The following is a 24,264-nucleotide window of genomic DNA, read 5'->3' as shown; positions in this document are numbered from 1 at the left end:
ATATATCCTGCGCCTTTTGGACGTTGCGTTGCGTGTCTAGCCTGGATTTGGGCCAGCCCAGCAAGACGCGGATGTGCGATGTGACTCGTTCATGACGCCGCATATTTTTAACGTAACAGCGCAAGAGTCGCAGACACACTATCGAGTGCCAAATGTAAAGTTCACTAACATAGATTTGGCAAGAGTCGCTATTTACGCGAAGTGTCTATGCTTCGCGAACAAATAGCAGCGGGGCACGTTCCTGTGATTGCACGTATATCACGCGTGGGAGTATTTTATCGAAACTTACTGTACCGTGTACCGTGAAAAACACCTACACTTTATTGATTTTCGTTTTTATTCCTTTTACTTTGCTTGTTTTGCTTCAAAGCCTATTTATTTTGAAGGTATTCTTTAGTACTGTATAAATAAAATACATTTGAACTTTACTACCTATCGACTGATACTAATTGTTAATAATTAATTAATTTTATCTGTTATACAAAAAAAAAACTGTTAATTTTGATAAATAACGGTCTGATCAGATAAAAGTTCCATAGGTTTTTTTGTTTCTAAATGGATAAAAGTTTGAAATGCAATCAGTCAAAAGTTTAACTAAATATAAAAGAAAACGTAAAATAGGGCCCCGCATTTGATATCTTTAACATGTCCAAAAATCCTGGAAATAAATAACTATTCTTACTAAACTGGCTATTCGTGAACTATATCACGTGGTTAAGTACTAGAATAGTCAGTTGAGTATGTTTGCGAGTATATACAGTATAATACACGGCTATTGGCTATATCTGCCGTAATGGGGTTAAACCTACTTTTACGTGAAACATTCATTGTTATGATTATGACGCCGTACGCCGTAAAAAATATTACAGGCGGTAATTTTATGTACACAGAAGAGTTAAGGTGAGTAATTAAAGGCAGCTTAACTCATAATATGCAGATACTTTACTTCTTTGTAGCACATTCAAGATCAGTAGGTATGGTACTTAGTATTTTATTAAGGTGTTTTGTTAGTAATTCAAAGATTTATTATAAACTTTGGCCTGTAAGAAGGTTACGTATTGTAACATTTTTAAAGCACATCGTTCACTCAGCCAACGCCATTTGCCATTGATTGCATACGAAGCTAACGCGTCATCTTGTAAGCTGGTGTAAAGATCTTGGACACCAATCTTCATTCTTCTCTAAAGTGGGAAGATACCCCACAGGAATCCATTACCGGAATATGCAGTACCTTAGGATCTTTGTGTACATATACAAAATTTCAGTTGATCTTCCGTTATGAGTAACAAACATCGAAATATCTAAATCTTTTCACAATATTTCTCATTTATAATATTACAAGGATAGGATAGGATAAGATTGAAAGAAGAAAGTAGTAAGCGATCTTTAAAGAGATTATTATAAAAACTGGCTATGTATTGTGTGTACATTTACTTTAGTAATTGAATTAATAACGAAAAGTGAAGATCGCCGAGCAGGATTTTTTTTTTCTGTTACATTGACGGATGTTATAATTTATTCAAAAATACATTCGTCTTGAAAATGGCAGACAGCCCACCAATTTGGCGTTCTCAGTAATATTATTGGCAGCATAGTACCTATCCATGTAGATACGGCTACCTTATATCTACACAATAAGAATATTTTCTTCCTCCTGTGAACCCGGATTACGAATTCAGTCTCGAATGTTAGTGCATTGAGTGACGTGACGTCTCGCGTCAAGCGGCCCACAGCTTAAAAACACTGGTGTAATACCAGGACAATAAATAAATTATTCATACGAAAACAGTCTTCTCTTTGTAAATTAATATAATCAGTGTAAATGCTAAACATTACCGTCAATAAATTAAAATATTTTGTCTTGATTATCTAAAACAGTTTTTTAACGGGAAGTCAATTTCTGGCAAATGTGGAAACAATAAATATCCGTGGGATTAAAAATCCGGCTTTAGTATATATCAAATCTTCTAGCGAAGGTATACACTCAGCTGGTCATTATATGTAGGTACATAAAGCCTTGGCCTAAATTATTAGCACCATATAAAAAATATAAATCCTCAAAATATGTTCATCAAAAGTCAAAAGTCAAAATATCTTTGTTCAATTTAGGCTATAACAAGCACTTATGTATGTCAAAAAAAATCTACCATCGGTTCGGAAAAGCCTCTGTTGAGAAGAATCCGGCAAGAAACTCAACGAGGTATATTTTTTTAAAACAGATTTACAATATTATTATTAAATGATATCTATACTTGACATCACAAGTACTTAACACAACTTTATTTTTAACACAGTAAGTTGGCTATTTGAAGGGATCGCCAATGTGGATCGGAATTATTTCCAAATATCCCTGTCCATGATATAATCATTAACTTTATAATACGCCTTAGATATTAATGTCTTCTTGACAATAGATCTTAATTTTGTATCCGTTTCATGTATAATATTTTTTGGAATTTTATTATAAAAACGTATGCAATTTCCCAGAAACGATTTTTTGGTTTTAGCCAGTCTGTAAGATGGAACTTTAAGCTTCCCTATGTTTCTAGTAGCCTTTGGCTTATCGATGTTAGTGGGAAAATCACATATATGTTCTTCCTTACATACATGATTATTTCAAAAACATAAAGCAACGGCAGGGTTAGGATACCTGTTTCCTTAAAAAAGATCTTAAGATTCACGCGTCTTCAAATTATAAATTGCTATAATTGCTTTCTTTTGTAAGATAAATATTGACTCAATGTCTGCAGCAGATCCCCATAAAATAAGGCCGTACGAAATAATGCTATTAAAGTAAGCAAATAGTAGAGTTTATATTTTATTTTTATATTTACAAAACACAGTATAAACGAAACGTGTATTGAGTAATATGAAAATTGTGGATAGCTCGTTTAATTACACCTTGATCAAAACTATCAATGTCTGTTATGGGTTTATTTTTTACCCTCTTATTTTTCCGGGTGTGCAAAAAACAGCTACAAATTCCGAACTTTACGCGTTTTTAACAATTCGTCTCACTGTAGCCACGGAAGTTTTAGTTGCCTCAGCAGTCCGTTGCAAACATTGTTTTAAATTTGTTGCGGCACCACTATCAGCTTCTTTTTTCATGAAACAATAACCATCATAGATCATTTTCCGTTCCTTTCTATGCAAAACCATCATGCTAAACACTTTATGCGCAAAACAGTAGGTACTTTGGGAGCGAAAGGAGCGTGGACTCGGTGCGGAAAGCAAAGGTCGACTGCCGAACCAATAGCGCGACGGCACAGCAAAGCGGCGCGTGTCCCCTCCCCGCGCCTCACGTCTTTCCATCCGTTTGGTCGGTTAATTGCTCCAGGGGGGGGACAGTCGCCTATATCGTACTAGTTCATGTCGATAGCGCCGCCATCTCCTTTATCTAACCTAAAATAAAACAGATTGTTGTCGTTTGTTTCAGATAGATGTCACTGAAAGCTTGAGATCACAAAATTTTATTTATTAAAAAATATTTTGTCGTTGATAATTACCGCAAAAATGAACTTTATTTTCGAAATTGACAATCGTATTGTAATTTCTAATATAAAAGTCACATAATTGTATCCGCTCAGTCGTTACAAATATTTTTTGTGTAGCAACCCTCTATGTCAGGTCAGGCGTCTATTCGCGCTCATCAAGAATGAGACGAGAGAGGGCTCTCTTTTCCCCGTATATTATACTACTCTTTGAATTGCTCACTGCGCAGGTACATCGCCAGCGCTCTTTTTACGTGAGCCGAACTATAGTTATAATTTTCATTAACTTTTTCCATTGTGACACGAAAATTAATCGTTATTAAATATATAAATTAGGAAGAAAATCACATAACATGAACGTATTAACAAATAAGTACGGAAAATTGCATTAACGGGTTATAAATTAGTAGTGATAAAATCAGATAAAGGCTGCATGGCTTGTGGCTTTTTTCATAAAATAAAAATAAAAAAACATCAAGTCAAATGTCAAATTCCTCAAGTCATAATTTTTTGTTCGTTTGTTGTCATTGGTTGTCATGACATTGTAAACTAATGTAGTAAATTTTTCCTAAATTAAATTATCGTAATTTGTCCTCGAAATTGGCGAGATTATCATTATCTATAATCTATAATGTGAATGCAGTTATATTTTCAAGTATTGAACTGAATTATAATTCACATTGGAAACTATGAAGCCACGAACTTTGCGAAAAAATTACATAAAGCATCAATACTCTGGTCTCGAAAAAGACGCATTATAATAAGGAAATAAAAAGTAAGTACAGTAGAGGCTGAGTACAACATACAACTTCCACCACCCCCGTGGGTACCGTAGAAATCTGCTGAGGGATAATATCAGAAGATGGGCAGCAGTGCTTTCCAAGCAACCCCACATCATATACTGCGCTCGCCAACCCGCTTATCAAACGTGGCGAGTATTGGCAACACGGGAAAATATGGGGGAGGCCTAAAGTCTCAGTTTCCATGACCGTAGGTGTTTAGGACAGATTTTTTTACCGTTTTTTTTTCCAAGTCCCCAGCCCCTTGGTAGCGGACTAACTTTTGAGCCTCATATCTCGGTAATTGTGGAGTCCAGAGAAAAGTTCATTTGACAAAATATGCTTCTTCAAAATATGTTTTATTTTCATAATAAAATATTTAATTACAGAGTGAAAAACACTGTCATATCATAACATACATTGTCGGCTGGTAAGCTGTGTATGAGACTGGCACAAGACTGGAGAAGTAGCGTGAAAATGCAAGAGGCACTCAGCAGTGGTTGTATGTGGGCTAATTTAATTGACTGATGTAAATAAATAAATAAAAACTGACTTAGTGATGGGACTTTTTTATTTGTTGTTCAATAGAGCCTTCGATTACTACCCAACCAATTAAATTTGAAATAAAAATAAACAAGTCTAATTTCATATTTTCACGTGTTTTTCGTTGAAGGAAAATATCGTGAAGAAACGTACACACACCTGCTAAATAATTAATGGTGTGTGCTATATTTCAATTCACACTGGGCCTGCGTTGAAAATAACGCCCAAGCCCTCATTGTGAGAGGAGGCCTGTGTATGTATGTATAGGGATAATGATTGACTAATTTTCTCATAGTATGTAAACTTTATTGTAAATAAAAAATAAATAAACAATCGTTGAGTTACGGTCAAGGAAACTGAGTCACGTACCAGGGTGGAACCTATGTGCTACTAATGTCATGTTGACATCCCATACATCTGCCAAAGAAATAACAGCGCAATTGAATATGAAAAGGTTCCATTTGGGTTCCACTCTGGTACGTGATTCGGTTTCCTTGAATTTGTAAAGGCGAACTTATCCCTCGAAGGGATCTCTACCAAGCAACCCTTGAGTGGATGTGAGGAATTATAAGTCTCATAGTACTTACTGTAGTTGTGCATATTCAGATTTCTTACCTAAAATTTAAAAAAAAATGTTTGTGCCTAAATTAGGTCTTATAAATTTTTAGCTACACATTTCAAAAAATATTAACATATAAATATTAATATTAACTGAGAACAATAAAAAAAAAAACAAAAAAAAAACTAAATCTTACAACGGGTTTGAACACGAACTTCCTAAGCTGTGGGTAGGGTAAACTAGCCTTAAGCCACTAGGTCAATCTACTCTTAATTAACAAAGACTTCTGTTTACAACAAATTACAAGCATGTGTGCGAAAATATCTCAGTCGAAATTGCAGCGATCAAGTGAAAGTATTTTCTAAATTAAAATACATCTGAAACTTGGTAGGACATACCATAAATTTCACGCTATTGGCGGTATGTACATTATTTTATAAAAATATCCACGATTTCATTCCTAAAAAAAATAAAATACGTGGAATTTGCACACTAACGCCATCTACTGGCGCTGTAGTGCCTAGCTGACCGTGACAAGCCACCTTAATTTTCGTTCTTCCTGTATTTTCTGCTATTGGAGATTTAAAAGTGCAAATTGGCAAACAACGCCATCTAACGTCGAGCCGCTACGTTACACTGCGGAACAAAGGCCGCTATGATTTGACTCTGCTGACTCTGTACCTACACATTGTTACAGATAATCTGCAGAGGTCGCTACTAACATGTTAACCTTTTTAAATACTTAGGAATACCGGCTTACACTTTTCTTGCATATTATGTTTCGTATTACATACTTACCTACCCAATTGTACCATCATCATGAGATGCATGATTCAAACAAATTGAATTTAAACACAAAAACACAGTGCATGGTAGTAATAAATAGAAACGAGGCTAGTTAGAATCAGCAGCATCAAAAATACACCCTGTAGACCGGAAGATGGAGACACAAAATATTAGGTCATTTGTACCAGTATGGCGGTTCTTCAGGAGTCTCAATCACGGAATGACAAAAAAGAAAACGATGGTCATAGCGTTGGTAGCGGCGGCCCAATCGCGTGGGCGTTAATCGAACGTGATGTCGAACGATTTGTTCCACAAAAATGCTTGTGTTTTCCGATAGTCGATAAAAAATATGTGGCGGTAGCGTAATGCCATACTTCTTCGGTGTGAGTTACAGCCCGCCATACCGACGCGAATACATTAATAAAAAAAAAAACAATTTAACCATTTGTACCGGGCTAATTTTTGCGCAGCTAATCATCGTCGAGTAGCCATTCACGGAAATCACCTTGCCATACTTTTCCGACGGTTCCCAATGGCCGCAAAGGAGTAATTTTTTTTTGCAAAACCATTTGTGCCAGCCTAATTTTTTTTAACAGTTCTTTTTATGATCATAAATAGAAGTCTGATAATGCCATACCTGTGGGAGGTGGCGAATGTGTACATTTTTTTTTCAAAATTTTAAGATTTGGCGTAAGTATGGCGCCACTTTTTCCCTCTACTCATATCATTTCGAAAAATCCAAATGTCGTCCACCCCATGGTTACAATCTGGAATACTTTTTTTTAGGTAGAATTACATCCAAACGAACAGAATACAATGATTCGATGATGTAAAAAATGTTTTTACGTATTTTGCAGTCGTATTTTTAAAACGTGTCGAATAAATAAGTTTTCAAGCATGGAAGCACTTTTTCCCCTACTAGAAGTATGGGAAATATAATAAACTGTCACATTTTATCAAATACTTTCCAAAAATCCTAATGCAATACTGGTGCAAATCGTTTTGCGAAAAAAAAAATACTCCTTTGCGGCGGTATGGCGGCCATTTGGATTGGAACCGCCAGAAAAGTATGGCATGATGTATTTCGTGAATTGCTACTCGACGATGATTGTCTGTGCAAAAATTAGCCTGGAACAAATGGTTGAATTGTTTTTAGGGTTCCGGAGCCAAGATGGCAAAGACGGAACCATTATAGTTTCGCCATGTCTGTCTGTCTGTCCGTCCGTCCGCGGCTTTGCTCAGGGACTATCAATGCTAGAAAGCTGTAATTTTGCACGCATATGTATGTAAACTATGCCGACAAAATGGTACAATAAAAAAATAAAAATAAAGATTTTTTTAGTATACCTCCCATAGACGTGAAGTGGGGGTGATTTTTTTTCTCATCCAACCTTGTATGTGGGGTATTGTTGAATAGGTCTTTTAAAATCATTAGGGGGTTGCAACATATTTAACTTTAAAGTGAAAATTTTCATTAAAATCGAGCGTCCCCCTCCTCTTAAATCTAAACCGGTGGGTGGAAAATTTTGAAAAAATTCAAAATGGTAGTAAATGTATCCAACTTTCAAGGAAAACTATAACGGTTAAGTTTGCTTGAGAATTATTAGTAGTTTTAAGAGTAAACAACAGCCTAAGGTATAATAAAATATACCTAAACTTGGAAGATTCCGTATAAAATACGAAATCCCTAGAAAAATATTACTTATTTTTTTGCGTAATGGCTACGGAACCCTATTTTGGGCGTGTCCGACACGCTCTTGGCCGGTTTTATTTTTATTTCCGTTAACTTCGGCTGACGGTTCAGTTCACTGGTACCTACGCACTATCTGATAATTAAATTTTTCGTCAAATTGAATAACAAGTAGGTAGTTTTTTTTTCAATAATATATATATATATATTTTCATTCATATAACAGCTTCATATATATAGTCATTGTTAATAATAGTTCCTCTTCTTCTCTTTTAAAATATGGCTTTTCTGTCCTAATTAATAGGACAATTTCGCCAGTGTCAAAGTATACTCTCTTCGAGAGGGACGTTGTACGGTGGTTGTAGTTTTTGCAACTTGATAGTAAAATTCCAGAAACCACGTGGACACAACTTGCGCATTAAAAAATGTCAGACACGAGAGAAATATAGAATTTTGTGATCACTGTTTACTGTTAAGGTAAATCGACGCATAAAACACTATCAAAATTATACTTCAACTAGCCAAAGAAACAGAAATAGCAAAATTAGATATTGTCTACATCCGCCATGTTCGAATGCTACAAATCGAACCTTAATAATAGTTAAATTTAAAAACAAACGTGACAAGTGACATTGACGTGACACATAAGAGAGATATCAAAAAAAAACCTCACTTTTAACTTTCTTTTGCTAAATATGTGTGAATTAAAAGCGAATTAGTTATGGACTTTGAAAAAAAACATCTTAAATTAAGGATCTTTACACTGTATAACTGCTAATAATAAATTATCATTACTCTTGATTATCTTTTAAGCAGTTAGAGTTGGGCCATTAGTGTCTTAGAGAAATTAACTTCATTTGACCGTAGATTGTCCCCTAAAGTTAACGGAAATAATTTTCCGAAATATTGTTAGACATACTTAAGTGTATTAATTTTTAACACGATGACTCAGTTCAGTTCGATTCTTTTATGATTTGAAATTTTAAGTCTTCCCGTGTTTACATAAAGGGTAGCAAAGTATATATGGAAATTGTATCTATAAAAGGCTGGAACACATTAAGTGTCCAAGTTAAAAAAACACCACTATTGAATAGCTATGGTACCTGTTTTTGTATTTTCACATAAATTAGAAATGAACCTGTACTATATTTATACCTGTAGTGTAATATATTATTATGTCACTGGTATAAACGCTTCTACAAAATAAATTATCCGCGGCAAGAACGACTTCTTCTGGTGTATCATCCCATAGAAATCTGCATTAATCGACACTTGAATTAATTCAGATTCTCGCTCCGTGTGCTCCCAATCTTGCTTATATTCGTAGCATGCATATAAAAGAGCGTAATGAATGGATTTAGGTCTGAAAATATAAAGGCCTCCCAATACTCCCAACGTATAAAATAAAATCAGGTGGTCCTTGCTTGTTAGAGTACTTGTAATAATGGCAAAATTATCAACAGGGGATATCCCTTATTTAAATAAACAATCATGATTCTGTTGGTTGCTTTGGTTGTTGATATCTTGAAGTCATCACCCGCGTGCCACGCTCGAAAATCACTGCATTTTTTAGGGTTCCGGAGCCAAAATGGCAAAAACAGAACCCTTATAGTTTCGTCAAGTCCGTCTGTCTGTCTGTCTGTCAGTCTGTCCGTCCGTATGTCACAAGCATTTTACTCGAAAACTACAAGATGTATATCAATGAAATTTGGAGTACAGATGTCTTGTAAAAGCCGCTATTTAGTTTTGTAGTTAAATTAAAAAATAAAATATTTTCAACGAAAATTGGTTTCAACATGATCGGGTATACCGTTTTTAAAGGACTCTTTAAAGGACGTAAGTGCCGTGAAGATACTTGTGTTTTTTTGTAATGGCTACGGAACCCTATTTTGGGCGTGTCCGACACGCTCTTGGCCGGTTTTTGTTTCTTTTGGCTATGTCTAAGACCATTTTACGGGATACCGACGTGTCATAGTATAGATCATCACGACATCCGTAAATCCGTTTCTTTGTAGAGTTGGTTGACGTGGAACCTTGAAAGATTATCTAATGTGCTACTGAACGCACTGGATCATATTTTTAACTCTTATATGGTGTTGAAATTTTAGTCTTAATCGTAAGGATCCTGGTACTGGTCTGTAGTTGAGCACAATAGCTCGTGTTTCATCATCAAAATTTAACATAAGTAATCCGAATTATTAACCAATTTAAAAAAAAGGGGGTTCTGTGTTTGACTGCATGTATGTTTTTTTTTCTAGAACAACTTTATAACTTGAGAAATTTACAAAGGAGATTAGATATAAACAGACGTTTTGAATCGCAACTGAAGAGGCATACATTAAGAATTTTTCAGGAAATAGTAAGATGTAAAACTGAGACATTAGTCTGTCGAACCTTGTGCATTTTAGTGACTTGACAGTTCAAGTACGGTGATCATCATAGGTTTGGATTGAGAATCTTTATTTATTATAGTGACTGAGATTAATATTTTAATTAAACCTCCGCGCTTGTTACAGCTTGGTACGGGAGCCAACAATAATGTAGCGGGCAGCTATAGAAATTTAGAAAGAAACATTTTTGTCAGAACAGAAAATAATGTTTAACAATGGTACTTATAAAAAATTACAATAAAAGTGCGTTTGAACCATAGTAAAAGAGGAAAAGTAAGTCCACTCCGACCCTTTAGGAGACTTAACTGCCTACTCCAGCGCGGACGCTTAGGGTTATCGACGTCTATTTTAGATTTTCGCCGGAATGGTGATGGCGACTGTATACATACTACTCATGCTTACCTATACATAATACTATAACTATATTGTTTAAAGTTAGGTAGGTATCTATTTTTTTTATGTGTCCTTGCACGTAACTATTACACTACAGAGATATGTATGCATAGGGAAAATTCGTGTCTAAATTCCTGTCCAGCGGTGGTGTAGGGGTAATAGCACGCAGCACGGATTGCTGAGGACCTGGGTTCGATTCCCAGCGCTGGTCTCTTTTTCTGGTTTTTCTGTGCATCCATGTCTCAGTTTGTATTTTCGATATTACACTACACTTATATACTATATACTACTAATTTACAACTATACCTAATACAAAAAATACGTAAGTACGAGTAAGCGAACGTAAAAGTTGATCATTTCGCGAAGCGAGTGCAAGACGAGCGAGCTAAAATTGAAACGTACGGCACCGACGGCAGCGCAGCCACAAGTAATAGGCAGTATTTCGACTTCATACTAGCCCCCGAATCGAAACAAGCACACAGCCAAGCGTCATTTACACGGCCGCGAACCAATCTTCGCAAGACAAAACTACGCAGTACCACGCCGCGCGCCGTGCAGTCCGGTCGCTGGTCGAGTGCTGTGCCGCACCGTTTCGATTCCGTTACGTGGCTATAGCCCTCGGTACTAACTCTTCAAAAGAATGAGAAATTTTTATGTGATAAAAGTCAACAAGTCGTTTTGAACTTGCCGCAATAGACGTAATTTTTTTCTAATACCAACTTATCGTATAATTAATAAATAAATAATCATAAAATTAACATATGTTTTATCCCTACCCCTAAAACTACACAAACAATAAAAATGTACACACTTCTGTTTTACTTTTTGTAGACGCCACCCCTAGCGCTCCGCCCATCTGTAGGTATAAATTTCAAGAATATGGCTGAGTCAAACTACTGCCTATTGCTTGTATTGTGGCGCAGCCTTGACTAAAGAAAACTTAATTTCTCCCTCAGTGTGTGCGTGCGGCGGGTGCGTGCGTACCGACGCCAACCGGCGCGCATACATTTAAGCCGCGCGATGTACTTTTGTTCGTAGTGAACCTACTTGTCCTCATTTACTATGGTTTGAACTAATTCGCTGTCTTGATAAGACTAAAAATAGAAATTGCAATGCAATCTATATGGGACATCTACATCTGTAAGGGGCCACTCCACGAAATACTTTAAGCAAGACGAGGTTTGGCGTTCCCGTAGTTTAAATATGTAGCCCTATACTAACGCTCTTTTCGCATAACACATTTTTTGTTTGCGATTGGGTACAAATTCGCCTAAAATTTAACTGGATTTGTACTGTAACTACTAGACTGGTTTTTACAGTTTAACTTTGCATTAATTCAGAAATGATATTTTTTATTAAAATGAAGCAAATCATTGAAGAGCTCGGTTCTAAAGTTGTAATAAACATTTGATTTTTTTGATAATATTTAACTTTTCGCGCTTGAAACAGATACCACGACCATAAAGTGTACCTACTAACAAGTTGATAGATTATACATACGTATACGTATCATACGTGTTTTACCTGATTGAACTCGTTCGATATCCCGAAAACGGAATTCCGAGTGTACCTATGTGGCGGTCCTTAGACATTTTTGTAGAAACTGATGCTGATGATACTGTGCGGGTTTGCACCTATTCACCAGTAATGTATAATAAACACCAGTTGATGTTCATGAATCCAAGGCAGGCAGGCAGTAGGTGGAGGCTGGGAGTGACTTGTATTAGTTGTCGCGTCGAGAGCAGCGCAATATGGAATGCTTGAGCGCTCCGCGCGAGCTCCGCTTTTGTAGTCGCGGGCGCTCTCCCCTCCCCGCCTCACCTATGCCCCGCCCCCCGCTCGGGTTTGTGTACGAAATATATATATATATTTTTTTTGGTTTTATAATATTAATTAGTACTTATAACTAACTTAAATATCACTTTATGTATATGCCGTCCTGCACAGATACCCTACTAGATAGGTTTGAATAAAAAAAAATTGGAAGACACAATTTGGCACCAAAAAACCGCCATTTTTTTTAAAGAATTTTATGTACCCAGTGTCACTCGCGTCATTAAGACGAATCCAATGAAGTATAATTTATCAAAATCGGTTCAGCCGCTGATTAGTTATGAGAGGACATAGGAATAGACATTCATACATACTTACATACGGGTACAAACACATAACCCTCCTTCTTCGCAGTCGGGTAAAAATGACAGATGCATGACTTTTTCACATTTGTGTGCAGTGTATTGTATTCAAATAGGCAACACACAATACCTACTTTCAGCCATCGGTTCAATCCGTTCTTTCCAGCCCTTGTGAATCGACCTGTACTGTAACTTAAATCACTCATTAAACTTAATTAATTTGACACACTAACTGAACTAACAAACTTTTGAAGTGCCTGCCTGATTCAGTAATTTTCCGAAGCGAAGTCCGTTTCCTCTCAAGCAAATAAGTCCCTATTGCTCGTTTCCGCAAACGTTTCCGAGTAAGTTGTAACTTTTTGTTGCCTGCACTTGACCTCACATTCCGCTCAAAGAAATCAAAAATGACATCCGTCGCACTCGCACTGTCGTCGAGGCCATTTCTTTTATATAAAAACCGAGATACGGTATAAATTCGAATGTCCGGCAGCTATTCAGCTAGTATGTGGCAAAAGATAATTATGTATATTGTATATCAATCCAATCTTTAAAAAAGTGTAAACAAAGACGCCATTAACCCGACTACTGACTGTTTAATTAAACCTAGAACCTATTGCAAAATAATTAATCTGTTCAGTAAATCGATTTATTTAGTACTTAAAAAAAAATATTTTATTATTTACAATACTTGATTTAATTCCAAAGACTGTTTATTCAATTTTAAAAGCAATAACTATTTTTATTAAAATTAAAATAGCTTATTCGATGGATGGAGCATTATTCGATTTTGCTACTACAGACTATACACACACGTATTTTATTAAAAAAATAACGTCAGATTTTGACGAAGATTTTTCAAATGAAAATTACATAATGAAATCAAGTGAATTTTGATAAAAAAGTGATTAGACATTATAGTTAAAAGACACGAATTATAGATAGATGAATGTGTTATTGATTCGATCCAGTGGGTGTTTATATAAGAATTTGGATGAAATCGATTTGTTTACTCTTTTTATAAATGGATAAAATTGAGATAATTTCAGTAAAACATTGTCTTTTGAATACTTCACAACAGAGATGTTCCAACTTTCACATATTATTACGTCACCAAATCATTCCAGCGCTCTTGAATGTATTGGTTTATTGTTGTAAACAAACTTGCTCACTCCAAAAAAAACTGCTATTAGCTTGCATAAGTTCAATGTTAAATATAATTTTTCTCTCGTGTCTATCTGCCCTTTCTCTCCTAATATGGAAGACGAGCGCGCATCATTGGTGAGATCGATAAAATGTGAAACTTAAAGGCTTTTACCCTATTCATACCTTAGCATATAGTTCCGCCTTTGTAGTATAGGTACGAGTTTGCTTCATATTGTTGTATTCATGCCCTGTTTTGATAAAGCCCTTGCTTCGCCATTTACAGGTTGCCGGTTGGTAGGTACCTATTACACTACTATGTTGATAACGTTAATTTATGACTTGTACAGTGCATTATTTTTGGTTTAAGTACAATAAATATCAGGGCTTTTTTTAATTTTTAGGCTTTTTAATAGAGATACCATTGCCGTAACAATCCAATGTAAGAACAAAGGCTTTTTTAAAATTCAATATTTTATTTGGTTGTCAAACTATGAGAAGTGTTAAAGAAGGTTGACTGACACTCTTTACCGGCCCGGATAATACCGACATGGAAATACCGACCCTGTTTTTCGTTTACACGCCCATAGAAGCTTGTGACATTTTATATGGGCGTGTACACAAAAAACAGGGTCAGTATGTCCATGTCGGTATTATTCGAGCCGGGAAAGAATGTCACCCTTAAAGAAAACAAACAATCTTCGTGATTTTATTATTTCACTCAAGTTTGATTGACTGATCCACATTAACTCATAAGTTACCTAGCCTAGCTATTAGCGTATCGGCCAATATCTTAACGTATATTTAGCAGTAATTTAGTTTTGTGTTTATGTATATTATATAAGTTTATGCCAGGCTTGAGGGCTTGGTACCTCTCGAAAGCCGGTTCTAGAAGGAGGAATGCCTCGACAACCAACCCGCAGAAAGAAGGAAAAGACTGGACGGGAGGACTCACCAGAGGGCTGTTCGCTAGTCGCGTGTCCTTAGCGACGAGAGCCGGATCACACAGTCTTCTTTTATGGAGGAATCCCACTCTCACTATCAATTTTTATTCACGAGACACGCGCGCACGTCGGTTTTTTGTACAGAATTATAGCGAGAGCAGAAAATATGGCTGCGACGATTGCAGCGCCGGTCGGGAAGCAAGGGTCACTTGCACGATTATTAAGCCTAGGTTATGTATGAATGACAGTTCCATACATTTTGACGCTACTAAAACCTGGGTTAGTACTTCGAGTTATGTAATCTGGTCCGTTCAAGTCCGCAAGACGAACAATTAACAACCGTTAAGATACATTACAAAGGCGAAGGTAATTCTATATTCTATTACCGAGATATAAACTCTCTCAGTTCAAGTGCTCTTACTTATTTGAAATCGGACATATTCTGCGGTAACATTCATTGCAGAGATGGTAGGACCTTCTGCAAGATCTATCTACTACAACTACCACTTGCTAACTGCCACTTGCTATCGCACTTTGGCATGGGGAGTAACATTTGGTTATTTGGCTTGCCTGGCAACGCGTCTGAAACTGCTATTTAGGATGTTCTTGAGTGGTGCTGCTCATTTACCATCAGGTGACCCACTTGTTCGGTTTCCATACCATTAAAAAAAGTAGATTTTGCTTTTAAACAATACAATAGCAACGCAAAGAATACAATACCTAGGCACATCGTTCGTCAAAGCTTATGATTTGTACCTGACCCTTGGCTTTCTGTGCTTATCGACCACGTCACTACTTATGAGTGCCCCACGCAAAGAATTAAAAAATCTTTATACAACGCACTTGCTTAGTAAGTGTGCCAATACCTACCACCCTTCATTGAACCTTCACGAAAATCTCAGAGTAAGTAATACTGTATGGAATTTCATTATTGCGTATTGTACCTAATGCATGAAAATCCAGATGCTGTTGAGGGTCAATACGTAACTCGGACACGACAGCGAAAAAATTGAGTGATGAATTTGATTTTTTTTAAATGTAGAATAAACAAATGAGGATAGGAGAAAGAAATTTAAGGTTGCCAATGCAGCAAAGGAGACTTCTGTGCAAGTGGTTGATAACTCTCCTTGGGAAAGCGAAGCTGTTTCTAAAGAAACTGGGTTAGATGCAGTATTTTTTAAGGCTCCAAAGGTTATTGGCATATCTAAGCGCCATATCATGTACTGGCAGTGTGGAAAATTGCAGAAAGCTCAAATTTCCAAGTGTTTGACAAAGGGGTGAAAGTAACACAAATATCCCACTTGCAGAATTAAAAAAAAAGAAAAATTAGCGTTTTGTACTGTACAGTATACTTACCATATTTCACGATGAATGTTTAAAAAATGATATATTTGTTTGCTAGAAATAAATAATATAAATATTCGATAGTGTTCTGGCAGTCGCAAGTAACGCGAGTCACAAAATCGACGTAACGCGAGTTCATAATATTTAATAGTTTAATTAAATAAATGTATATCTTTGATTTATTTGGTTAAATATTAAAGACACTTGTTTGTTTATGTCATTGTTTTGTTATTTTGTCAGTAATTAATTCATTAAAAAATCAAAGGGAAATCAATAAACCTTTTTGTTTTTCCTTTTTGTACAATAAAGAGTATAAACAAACAAACAAACAAACAATAAACTTATAATAAGGTATGAGGGGTGGCTGAAAAGTAATCTCCCTCACCTATCTGTAACGCGAAAAATATACTGGCTACTATGATTTCGTATTCACTGGTTGTTCTATTTTCAAAATATAGGACATTCATTTGTTTATGGTGTCTCATTCTACTTTGTCACTTGATTGTTCGCATCATGTCGCAGGAAAATTTGAAGCTGAAGAAAATTGAGCAACGCGCTGTTATAAAATTCCTCACTAAAGAGGGAGATACGCCCTCGCAGATAAAACAGCTTATGTTGCCTGAGTTTGGTGATTCGTGCCCGTCTGATTTCACCATCATGTTTTGGTCAAAACAATTTAAGTGTGTTCGTGATGGCCTCGAAGATGATCTACGTAGTGGGAGGCCAATTTCCGCAGTCACCGAAGAAAATGTTGCTCACGTGAAAAAAAATATATTAGAAGATCGGCGAGTGAAGCAGTGGAAGATAGCCAGAGATGTGGGGGTTAGCAAGGAACGAGTGAATACAATAATTCACGAACATTTAAATATGTCCAAAGTTAGTGCACGCTGGGTGCCTAGAATGCTTTCGATATGGAGAGAAGAGTTCGATGTTGTGAGGACTTTATAGAAATGAGTCGAGGTAAGGAGGAGTAAACTATACTATATCTAGAATAGTAACCTGCAATGAGACCTGGATTTAGCAATGGTATCCCGAAAGTAAACAGGAGTCATTGCAGTGGAATTTAAATATGAGATGCCACCCAGGAAGTTCAAGGTTCGTCTATCGGCAGGCAAACTAATGGCAACAATTTTTTGGGACGTGGATGGGATTTTACTAATTGATTACCTGCCAAAAAACTACAATGAATGCTGATTATTACGCAAATTTAGTACATGAGCTTAGAAAAATAAAAGAAAAACGAAGAAGCAAACTGAGCAAAGGATTTTTGCTGTTGCACGACAATGCCCCAGGGCACACTGCTCGCGCAACAAAGCTGGCCATGTCCAAAAATGGCTTCGAAGAAATCAATCACCTTCCTTATAGCCTAGACCTGGCCTTGCGACTATTTTCTGTTCAGACTCCTAAAGAAAGATTTGAGGGGACGCAGATTTTTGACGGATGAGGACATGAAGTCTGCGGTTAACGAGTAAGTATTTTGACTATAAACCGAAAAAATATATTTTTTGGGTAAATGTCACTATTTGAAAAGTATAACAAGTGCATTTCTCTCGCAGGGGATTACTTAAAAAAAATCACCTTCACTGGTCTTTTCTTTCTTAGTTAGGTAGATTACTTTTCAGCCGCCCCTCGTACTAAAACCCGTGTCCATTTCATGTAACGCGTTACTAGAGTCACTGAGTTATTTTCCACTTTTTTCGAATTTAATAATTTGTTGGAGGTAAAGTTCGATTTATTATTTGCACTGATGTCTTTTGTGATATTAACATCATTTTTGCGATATAAGCAGCAAAAGATTTGAAATATACGACAAGATTGTCACGTACGAGTTTATAGTACTATGAAGTAACGCGAGTCACCGTGGATTTACCCTGTCAATCAATTCTACTAATATTATACATGCGAAAGTTTTTGGCGACGTGAGTGTGAGCGCTCGCGCATGTGTGTGTGTGTGTGTGTGTGTGTGTGTGTGTGTGTGTGTGTGTGTGTGTGTGTGTGTGTGTGTGTGTGTGTGTGTTTTTCTTTTATGCTAAAACAGTTTTTTAAATGAATTTGAATGAAATGGAAGGTAGGTATGTCGCCGGACATAACACGCATACATACTTTTTATCGCGTATGCAAAATCCTGAAAATTCTATTTGAATGCCACTTATTTTTGCCTTGATACGCATCTACGAAGTTGTAACCTGCGACTCGGACATTCTTCACCTTCTGTGCTTAGTAAACTTGTGTTGCCACGAAAACAATAAAAAAAAACTTGTAGCTAGTTGTAGGACACATTACTCGAGGGTATACTTTATAGATTACCTAGGAGAGTACCTTTATAGATTACTCTCCTTGGTGAGTAAATTACTATTGAAGATGCGATATTTAAATATATTGTAGGAGTAAAACGGCGGTAAGCATAATCTGTTAATTTTATTGTTCTCGATTGAAGAAGCAAGCTTTTTTTATTACTATTAATCACAGGTAGGTTAACATTAAAAGGCCATGTTATGTCCGCGGGGTTACTGTACTTCATAAGATACACATTGGATCAACCGACGGCCTTCTACGATCATAAATCTGTATGATCCGAAAACCAAAGCAAAACCCCGGATTGTCCGTAATTAGATAGAGTTTTACTGTTTGAGTTTTATTTTCCCACTGAGTCAAGTTGTGGTAAAGGTGCTAATTCTAACAGGGAACATTGATAAATGGCTTGCCATTCGTACGCCCCGGACCTACTCAACCAACCGGCTGATTACTACCGCTTCCTTTCGTCTGACCTTAAATTAGCAAGTCGTCGTTTTTTATACTGTTTTATGGGTACCTAAACTCTTCCATAATTTGTAGCCTGGGAAGAATCAACAATCAGAAAAAAAAACAGGAATATACCCTATTTTTAGGGTTCCGGAGCCAAAATGGCAAAAACGGAACTCTTATAGTTTCGTCAACTCCGTCTCTGTCTGTCTGTCTGTCTGTCTGTCTGTCTGTCTGTCCGTCCGTCTGTATGTCACAGGCATTTTACTCGAAAACTACAAGATGTATATCAATAAAATTTGGAGTACAGATGATCGGATGACGGAAATCAGATCAAGTGCTTAAATTAAATACGATACAAATATACTTCGACGATTAGGCTGCGGCTCCACTGAGGCGGAGACGAGCTGAGCGGAGAGGAGAAGTGTAGGTATAGACCAATCCCTACACCTCTGATGATTATGAGGCGGAGGCGAGATCTGGATTTAACTAATATGATTTGTCGATCCCTACAGGTCTCCTCTCCGCTCCGCTCGTTTTCGCCTCAGTAGAGCCGCAGCCTAATCGTCGAAGTATATTTGTATCGTATTTAGTTTAAGCACTTGATCTGATTTCCGTCATCCGATTTCACCATACAAATAGTTCTACGACTACTCCGGACCGTATTTTCTCGGATTCGGATCGGTTTCGGGTTGTTGTAGTGCGAACCCGTTCTTGTGGTACTTCTATCAGTATCGTTAACTTGAAGAAATATCGTACCAAATTTCGAACTAGATGCTTTTTTTAGGGCTGTTCGTCCTTAACGAACGCAACCTGGTCAGGCTATAACTTTTATTTGTAACAACATACGAATGCAAGTCAGGGGTGTTAAATAAGAATTACGCATTAAGGTAATTTTCCACCGGCGCGGCGAGACGAGACGAGGATTCTCGCTTCGTCTCATCTAGCCTCGCCGGTGGAAAATCACCATTAGTCTATTAGAAACCCGAAGACGCAGACTACCGTCAATCTTGCACACAAGAAGGCCTCGAAGTAGAAGTTTGTATTAAAATCTTAAGATAGTGTAATTAAGACCTTAAACCGTAAGCTCTAACTACATTTGCCAACCATGCGAACGGACCGGGGAGTAAGAGTTTGCGCGGATTAATTACGGATTCATTCGTGTTTAATCGTTATCTTACAATATTAAACTTATATCCCCTACCCCAATAAACTTGTCAAACTCATGTTAGATAGCATTTTTTTTGTTTTTATTGTCACAGAATTAATTATTAAATTAGATTTATTGTCATAGAATGTATATGATTGGCATCTGAGATAGTTGATTAAAAAACAGATGGTAATAATGTTAAAAAATCTTGCAACTCGATTTTACTTAGGTAAATTAAATGGTCCGATTGACCTGAAATTTAGTACTTACATGTATCATACATACATAATACCTATATAAGTAATTGGCTTCGATTATAATGCAATTAGGTACCTAGGTTGTCCTAAAAATCACAACAACTTATTATAGAAAGTATCTCAAATGTTAATAAAATAGTGTACATGTTTAAACGCTTAATGTACATTCGCGTGGTTGTTATGCGGAGGTCGCAAGCAGTGCGTGTCGTTGGTTCATATCGCGTGAGTCTGAAAGCATAGTAAGACGCGGCGCGGCGTCAGACGGGTGCTGGTCGACATCGCTGAAGCCCGTTGCCAGCTCTACCTGGGCAACAGACGTGCCGAGCTTTGTTCTCAGCGCTGTGCTCGCCGACAACGGTAAAGCCGCCGCCGCCTCCGCCTCCGCCTCAGCCGCCTGGTCGCCTTGCGCCGCCGCGCCTACCTCGCACCGCGCATGCTCCCCGCTTCTCTTGTGTCCTACTACGTCACAACTTAAAGTGCTTTGCAGAGCCAACTGAGAATTACGTTAGATATTAGCCATAGTGAAATACATCATAGGGTTGGAGCCGTCTGATCAAGAGTAGGGCCTAAGCGGACACCGGTCATCTGAAACCCTTGTCTCCTGGCTATAGAGGAGCATTCGAAAGGGAGCGCGCGGCAGAGGCGGTATCGATCTGAGCGTTTCGTGTGGCTGCTCGAGCACGACGTTTTCTCGGGATATTCGCCTAGCGGTCGCCGTCGGCGCCGGCCTTGTAAACAGTGCATTACGCGCCGCGTTTACCTATTTAATTTCGCGCGATGAACGCTGAAGCTAATTAATATCGCGGTGGACGCATCTGAAAACGAGCGCCTAGATACATTTGTCATAATTTTGATTGATCTCACACGGCGGATTTAGAAAGGTAAGTCAGGTCAATTCAGATTGCCCTTTGTTTCCGATTTTATGTTTACTTAAATTTAATTGTTAGCGATCAATAATTTAAGTTGTAATATATTTTTAATTTAGTTTTTCAATCGTTTCTTCTTCTATATTTTTTTAGTTATCTCATTCTCTAATAGAAGTGTGCGTAAAGTGTATTCAAATATTTCTATTGAGCGTGAGCTAGCCATCTGGTTTATATGTCTAAAGTTAGATTGTTAAATCGTAAACCACGAGGAATCATCGGTATCGGTATTTGTGGAGCGGTTTGTTAAACGCAGTCGTGAAATATAATGCATCCTAGATAATAATAATTGTTTTTGTGTTAACATCCAAAAAATATCTAACTATTAAAAATTCTTAAAATCTATTAAAAAAAACAAGGTATACGACACGAAAGCTTACTTTCACATGATAGGTTACCTATTCTTATTCTTACTGCGCATGTCTTGAGTTCTGATTTATTTGTCTTATAGTCAGTCTATACTACTCTATACAGTGGGTACCTACCCAAAATCTGTAACTGTTGATTCGAAGTCTAAGTACAGAACTTATTCAAATGTAGGTAAGTACCTACCTGGCAAGAAAGTGGGCCAAACTCGTTGCGGCTCATAAGCCATAACTGAAAGGATACTTTTTTAACCTTTTTAAGTGAACCTTAACAGTTTTTGAATATCGTAAAATCAAGTAAATGATTTTATATATTATTATTATGTTACCTATATTCCGCCAATAAACTTATCATTTCATGGCCATCTGGCCTACTATCCCTGAGTATCTAGTCATTTATGTACTTAACAGCGTATCAATATCAATTTTCAACGTAGCTTTAAAAATTGGTTTTAAAATGCCTAAACCGAGACGTTTCAGTACGATGAATATCTGCTGAAAGTGTATATGCTTCGTTGAAGCATGCTCTGACAATATGCTACCTATACCTTCTACAGAACTTTTGTGAACTTTTCAGAAAAATTTGTTACTTAATAAAATGCAAAAAACCACTAAGTTATTATTTATTTTACTTTTAGGAAGTTATGGAAGATGACTTCCATTCATTTACAAAATAGATACTGAAAACAATCTCTTTTTGACATGAAATACCGGCTTCAACGACGATACACTTTGCTTCACCATATGATGATTTTCGAGAGCAAATTCACGAGTTTCTAAAAAAGTGCTCAAATCACGATAATTATGCTTCTAATATTCGAAATGTCCCGTCGATTTCTCCAGGAGCCCATTATCAGATCCTGATCTGATGACAATAGGGCATATTAGGCAAAGCTCTGCGTAGGGAGCGACACTAGCACATACCATATACATTGTCGCTATGACGGGTGACATGAATGACCATGACCAAAGAGTATTAGTACCTATAGAGAAAACTATGACATATTTAATATGTCAATCATGATCAAACGATTGAGCTATATTTCCAAAAATTTTAAATTATATGTTATAATGGCATCCTGCGGACATTTAAAAGTGGATGATCTAAAAAAAAACTGCTTCGAGAATGTGGTGTTAGTTTATTATCTTAATCCTTTCAGAGTTTTGAAGAACTTCTCAAAAACAGTTTACGTTATGTCCTAGTGCTGCATTTTAATGAAAATTTGCAAGTTAAATATTTCGCAAAAAATCAATGAATCGAAAAATCTTCTTAGCAAACCCCTAATGGTTTTAAAAGACCTATCCAACGATACCCCACAGCCCCACACTATAGGGTTGGATAAGAAAAAAAAAACACTCCCACTTTACGTCTATGGGAGGTACCCTAAAAAAATTTTTTTTTAGTTTTTTATTGTACTATTTTGTCGGCATAGTTTACATATATATCCGTGCAAAATTACAGCTTTCTAGCATTGATAGTCCCTAAGCAAAGCCGCGGACGGACGGACAGCCAGACAGACAGACATGGCGAAACTACAAGGGTTCCGTTTTTGCCATTTTGGCTCCGGAACCCTAAAAAGTAGTAACATTTAAAAAGTAAATTGCGAGTCTGATAGGCTCACCAATTCGTAATATTAACGGACGTCACACAAAGCATAATCTTAGAAAATAAGAAAATCTGCTAGACCTTTCATTTAATGGGCTTAATATGTTATCATACCACTGAATTATCGCTTGGTCAACCATTTCTGGCTTGTATTTCAAAATTTCTTCAGTTTCACAACATTTGAACTCGACGATTCCTTAATGTTATGACCTAGCGAACCAAATTAACAGATGAGTTTGATTCTCCATTTTAAAGAGTGCTTGGGGCCGCAAAAATAAATGTGAAACATCATGAAGGTCACTATAATTCAATTAAAATTAGGTCATAATAACCGACATGTCACAAAAAGCGGACTAAGCGAAGTCATTATATTCAAACTCTTTTATAGAGAATTTTATATGAAACCAAATTTTACAATGCAATTAAGTCATTATAAGCGGTTGGTCATTGTGGGCGAAGTCATAATAAGCGGATTCTACTGTAAATTAAACTTAACAATGTTACCACAATAACCTGTTGAGTGTATTTGACACATTTCAGTTTATTGAAAACTATCATTTTAGGCTTGTCTATGTATACAACATTAGACATTAGCAAAAAAACGATAAAAAACAAATTTGTGGTATTCCCATACCCCCGCTTAAATATTTATTTTATTTATTTTAAAGTGATTATACAACTAAATATTCTGTGAATATTGCAAGCGTCTACCTGTTGCCGTTCGTTATTTATTAATATCAAGCAAAAAACGGCAACAAAATCACTTTTGTTGTATGGTTGCCCCTCTTAAATATTTTTTTTTATTCTATTTTTCTATCTCAGTAATAGGCTTGGCACCCTTTGGGTACAGAACCCTAATAAAATTAAGATATAACGTACGAAGAGTGTTAGAACTTTGTCTCTTACTTAATTTTCAGTTTTTCCTTATTGATTGGCTTCGATCAACAATAAGTTTATTGGACTACCTATCCTAAATCCTTGAATTTCAGCTAATTCTATACAAAGGAAGTTTGTCACCCGTATGTAC

The 24,264-nt window shown here is 36.6% G+C and overlaps 3 protein-coding genes across 6 annotated transcripts in view; all 3 read left to right on the top strand.

The window, feature by feature from the left end:
- Nca (neurocalcin homolog) overlaps nucleotides 1-24,264 on the top strand; it is an 82,138-nt gene that overhangs the window by 19,677 nt on the left and 38,197 nt on the right. The window lies entirely within an intron of this gene.
- Nucleotides 1-24,264, top strand: part of LOC141433789 (neuronal calcium sensor 2) — a 72,486-nt gene that overhangs the window by 19,553 nt on the left and 28,669 nt on the right. The window contains exon 1 of one of the 3 annotated variants that reach the window (XM_074095895.1): nucleotides 20,741-21,224. The exons of the other annotated variants lie outside the window; for them this stretch is intronic. The gene's annotated coding sequence lies outside the window, so the exon portion shown is untranslated. Of the gene's footprint in view, nucleotides 1-20,740; nucleotides 21,225-24,264 lie in introns of those variants that run through there. 3 annotated transcript variants of the gene reach the window in all.
- On the top strand, nucleotides 16,708-17,142 carry LOC141426260 (protein GVQW3-like). Its single transcript, XM_074085139.1, has one exon. It carries the CDS (start codon nucleotides 16,708-16,710, stop codon nucleotides 17,140-17,142), a length of 435 nt encoding a protein of 144 aa, XP_073941240.1.

The sequence above is a fragment of the Choristoneura fumiferana genome, chromosome Z, assembly GCF_025370935.1.
Source record: "Choristoneura fumiferana chromosome Z, NRCan_CFum_1, whole genome shotgun sequence".
NCBI lineage: Eukaryota > Metazoa > Arthropoda > Insecta > Lepidoptera > Tortricidae > Choristoneura > Choristoneura fumiferana.
This window is presented reverse-complemented; position numbering and strand designations above follow the sequence as displayed.

Coding starts and splice junctions, on each gene's coding strand:
- LOC141426260 (XM_074085139.1), top strand. CDS start 16,708: ATGTCGCAGGAAAATTTGAAGCTGAAGAAAATTGAGCAACGCGCTGTT.